The 5096-nt window shown below is 38.2% G+C and overlaps 1 protein-coding gene across 1 annotated transcript; it reads left to right on the top strand.

The window, feature by feature from the left end:
- The first annotated feature begins 1094 nt into the window (after positions 1-1094).
- Positions 1095-2015, top strand: LOC102836696 (olfactory receptor 7E24-like). Its single transcript, XM_006877368.1, has one exon. The coding sequence runs from the start codon at positions 1095-1097 to the stop codon at positions 2013-2015; it is 921 nt and encodes a 306-aa protein (XP_006877430.1).
- The last annotated feature ends 3081 nt before the right edge of the window (positions 2016-5096 follow it).

Below are 5096 nucleotides of genomic sequence, written 5' to 3'. Positions count from 1 at the left end.
TTGTGGATCCAAACAAAATGAATTCTCAGACAATGTCAAACGTTTTTCCATTTATCATGATGTTATTTATTGGTCCAGTGATGAGGATGGTTGTTTTCTTTACATGGAGGTGTGTTCCATACTGAAGGCTATGGTCTTCAGTATTCATCAGTATTTTAATCCTCTTTGCTTTCACCAGGCAAGGTTGTATCATCTGCATATCATCAATTGATAATGAGTCTTCCTCCAATCCTGATGCCACATTCTTCTTCAGATGATTCAGTTTCTCAGATTATTTCTGCAGCATACAGGTTACTTAAGTATGGTGAAATGATTCAACCTGGGTGCCCACCTTCCTGGTTTAAGACCCTTCAGTATCCACTTGTTATGTTCGAACAGCTACATCTTGTTCTATATACAGGAACCTCATTTGAACAACTATGCATTCTGGAAAACCCATTCTTTAATGTTGCTATCCAGAGTTTGTTCTGATCCATATAGAAAAAGTCTTTGCATAGACAATAAAACAAGTAAACATCTTTCTGGTATTTTCTACTTTCAACCATGATCCTTCCATGTCAGCAATAATATCTCTAGTTCCATATTTTATTCTGAATTTGGCTTGAATATATGGCAGTTCATTGCTAATGTTCTATTGAAACCATGTTTTTGAATGACGGCTGCAAAATTTTACTTTCATGCACTGTTAATGATACTGATCAATGATTTTTGCATTGCATTGGGTGAGTTTTCTTGGGTATCGGCACAAAAATGGATATCTTCCAAACGGTTGGCTTATAAATGTCTTACAAATAGGTAGGTGAGCACCTCCTTAACAACTTAATGGCTCTAAATTGGGTATGTACAAAAACAGAAAAGCAGCATAGAAAAGGAGAGTTCTGAGTAACACAGTTGTTGGATTTGCTAAACCTAAAAATACATTGCTTAAATTACAGTAGTATTAGACACTCAAGTGTGAACACTTGCCAATTTGCATGTGTTACTTATGAATTTATTTTAAACACACATGCAGTTCTGGGTATTATTCACTTGTTTCCTTTAACTAATTTTCTTTTTTTTTTTTTTTTTTTTTTTCTGAAAACTATCTCAGGCACATGGAGCCACAGAATCTAACAGGCATCTCAGAATTCTATCTTCTGGGCCTTTCTGATGATCCAGAACTACAATCCCTACTCTTTGAGCTGTTCCTGTCCATATACCTGATCACAGTGTGTGGGAACCTGCTCATCATCCTGGCTGTCAGCTCTGACCCCCACCTACACACCCCCATGTACTTCTTCCTCTCCAACCTGTCCTTGTCTGACATTGGTTTCATCTCCACCACAGTTCCAAACATGCTGGTCAACATCCACACACAGAGAATACCCATAGCCTATGAGGGCTGTCTGACACAAGCATCCTTTACTTATCTCTTTGCATGTCTTGACGGTACATTCCTCACTGTGATGGCTTATGACCAGCTAGTGGCCATCTGTCAACCCCTTCACTACACAATTATCATGAACTCACGACTCTGTGGCTTGCTAGTTTTGGTATCTTTTCTTGTCAGCCTTCTGGACTCCCAGTTGAACATTTCCATGGTGTCACAAGTTACCTTCTGCTCAGATGTGGAAATCCCTAGCTTCTTCTGTGACCCTTCACAACTCCTCAGCCTTGCTTGTTCTGACACTTCCACATATACCATACTAATGTATTTTTTTGTTGTTATTTTTGGTGGTGTTCCAGTCTTTGGGATCCTTTATTCTTACATGCAAATTATTTCCTCCATTTTGAAAGTCTCATCTACAGGTGGGAGATATAAAGCCTTTTCCACCTGTAGCTCTCACCTGTTAGTTGTTTGTTTATTTTATGGAACAGGAATTGGGGAGTACCTTAGTTCATCTATCTCTTCTGCCAGGAAGGGTGCAGTAGCCTCAGTGATGTACACTGTGGTTACCCCCATGTTGAACCCCTTCATCTACAGCCTAAGAAATAAGGACATAAAGAAAGCCCTAAGGAGGCTTCTCAGGAGATAAATCTAATCTAAACATTTGTGCCATATTCACTGGCATATTGGATGGAAAAGATGGCAAGTCATAATATATGCAATCAGAAATCTTGCTTGTTTGGTTTCTTAATTTTTGTAGCTCATAGGTTCAATATTGAGTTTCCTTACCTGAAGACCATTTCCTTCCTCACATCTTTAATATGGTATTTGGAGTATTCTGGGATCTGTCAATTTTCAGGATGAAATCCTATGTTATCTTCTGTGGTTTCTCATCTTTGATCCATATCTACTGGAAACATATATAACTATATTACTATGTACTGGTGTGATGCTGTGGGTTAATGTGCTGGACTGAAAAGTAAATTTGAATCAGGAGGTCGGCAGTTCAAGCTCACCAGCCATTCCTTTGAAATCCTATCGTGGGTTGCTATGGTTCAAAACTCGACTTGATTGCACATAACAACAATTTCTATGCACTTTGAATCTTCATCCTGAATCTTTATTAATATCTATTATCCAGAGTACATTTGCATGGAATAGAACTATATATTGTTACGTGTGAAAATGCATGTCACTTGTTCCTAATCTTGGCTTCATGTTGGAATCACCAGAGAAGCTTAAATATATTAATGCTTAGTTTTCCCCCTTAAACCGATTATGGTTTAAACAGCATGTGACTTGGTTTTTAGAACTTTAAAGATCTTTAAATCACCACAGGAGAATTTAATTTGCATTCAAAATGAGAACTCATTTTTCAAGAATTTTCTTTCATTGATAACTAGTTTTTCCTGGGTCTTTTATTTCTCCTGAGCAGATGCTGAGGTTCTCAGAGTGATCAGATTTCACAAGGTGAAAATTCTCCCTCTGCATTTCTTGAATTGATTCCCTGACACATGGTGACTCCATTCAAAACAGAAGAAAATAATTTCCAGTTGTGTGCCATTCTCATAATCAGTTATGGATAAGACTATTGTGATCCAAAAGATTGCCATTGGATTAATTTTGGAAGTGGATTTCTAGGCTTTTCAAACTAGTTCATCTTAGTCTGTAATCTCTGAACCTGTTCAAAATTCTGACAACACACAAACCTTTACTGATAGGTGCTGGCTGTACTTTAGGTACATTGGTTGTGAATCAAACCTGTCTTTCAAATAGAAGGTGAGGATTCTACCAATTCTACCCTGTGTCCTGAACACCATGAAGCTGTCCATATGTGTTTATTCATAAATATTATCTCGCTTCTCCAAATTCACTCTTTTATACTTTGTGATGCTAGTACCAGAAAGGAGAGGATCTTTAAACCACTGTTCTGATTTCCCATCTGGTTTTATTGTTAGGTTCTTCCAATAATTATCAGAAAATGTTACTACACTCAAATAAACTTGACATTTTCTTTGTTCTTTTTTACTTAACCTGTGGTGTAGTAACGTCCTCTCTTTAATTATTATATCTTTATTGCTACATTGCTGTTTTTATCCTCTTGTATCATTATTTTACAAACTTCCTATATTGAATACAATATACTCTTTATGTTGTATTAATTCCAGGAATTGAAAAATAACTTAATCTTACGGACTGTGATGTTAGGCATTATGCAAAACCTCTATTTATTTAACTGATTGGAAAAAAATGTTTAGGACATAGTAATGTGTCAATAATTGCACACTATATGGAAGACCAACAGAATAGTTCAACTAACATAGGTTTATGGAAAAAATTAATGTTTTCATATTGCACAACTTCTCGTGTATTATTTTTAAAAGCATACTATATCAATACATTTGCATGTTGATGGCTTCATTTATTGATTGATTGATTTCCTGTCCAGTGGGTTTAATCTTCAGTCTACATCTTGGTTTCTCTGAATACAGACTTTTGGTTCCTAACAGCAGGCCTTACCTGCCTACCATAGAGTTTCTAAAGCTCCCTCTCTCCTGCTGGGTTTCTTCCTTGTTTTGCAAACTGCTTTCTACAATGTTGTAAGAAATCACTTTTTCTAATTCAGAATCTGCTCTTGCCTGGGCAGCAGGTGCCAGCTTAGATCACTAGGTTGGAAAGGCCAATGAGGTGTGTGAGGCCAGAACACTGATGCCACATGCATTCTTCCTGCAATCAGGCTGACTGGCCACAGAGCTCAGGCCATTTTAATCTCTTTACCTCAGGGCAAACATGAAAGTCACATGTGCAGAGAGGACATGTGATCCTTGCTTGTACTAGATAGGTGCAACAGGCAACCCAGGTTCCCCACAGGGTCAGTAAAATATATCCCTACCCTCCAGTGCTCCTTAGAGGCCAAGATGGCCAAACTTCGTCTCTCATACTTTGGACATATTGTCAGGAAGGAACAGTCATTGGAGAAGGATACCATGTTTAGTAAGATGGAGGGTCAGAGGAAAAGAGGAAGACCCCCAACAAGATGGATTGACCAGGTGGCATCATTGATGGACTCAAGTGTGGCAGCAGTAATGAGGTTGGCCCAGGATCAGACATTGTTTCGTTCTGCTATGCATGGGGTCGCTATGAGTTGGTTCTAACTCAATGGCACCTGACAACAACAACAACAACAACAACCCTCCAGGTGCATCTGCATTGTTCTACCACCAAGTTTCACAAGGAGCTAATACAAACCTACCTGAGTGCACATGGGTGATGGTGCCATCTTGTTGCAAAATCCACCTGTACTCATGCTGTGCTCAGGTTCTGCAGCTCTCTGCCTACATTTCAACCATCTCCAGCACATATACCTGGGTACAGACCTGCAACAAGAAATTGTGGAATTTTCAGGCCTCGCAATAAGTTGCCCTAGAACATAACAAAGTAGCTTAAGTTGTTTATTTTCCAATTAACAGGGTACTGCTAAACTTGATCAAGGATTTTCTGACAACAGCTCATATTTTTATTATTAAAATATAATCAGAAAAGCATTTATGGGCTATTGGAAGAATATTAATAAAGTTGAAAATTCATTTCTGGTAATATCCTAACACATACGTGGTATATATGTAGAATCAACCACCGCTCATCTGTCAGCTTGCCATACTGTGGAGGCTTGTTTGTTGCTGTGATTCTGGAAGTTATGCCACTGGCATTCCAAATACAAGCATGTTCA

Source organism: Chrysochloris asiatica, unplaced genomic scaffold (genome assembly GCF_000296735.1).
Source record: "Chrysochloris asiatica unplaced genomic scaffold, ChrAsi1.0 scaffold00491, whole genome shotgun sequence".
In the NCBI taxonomy this organism is placed as follows: Eukaryota; Metazoa; Chordata; class Mammalia; order Afrosoricida; family Chrysochloridae; genus Chrysochloris; species Chrysochloris asiatica.
The sequence above is the reverse complement of the archived record's forward strand: the minus strand, read 5'-3'. Positions and strand labels throughout refer to the sequence as shown.

What these genes read in the sequence shown, in the direction of transcription:
- LOC102836696 (XM_006877368.1), top strand. Translation starts at nt 1,095, where the DNA reads ATGGAGCCACAGAATCTAACAGGCATCTCAGAATTCTATCTTCTGGGC.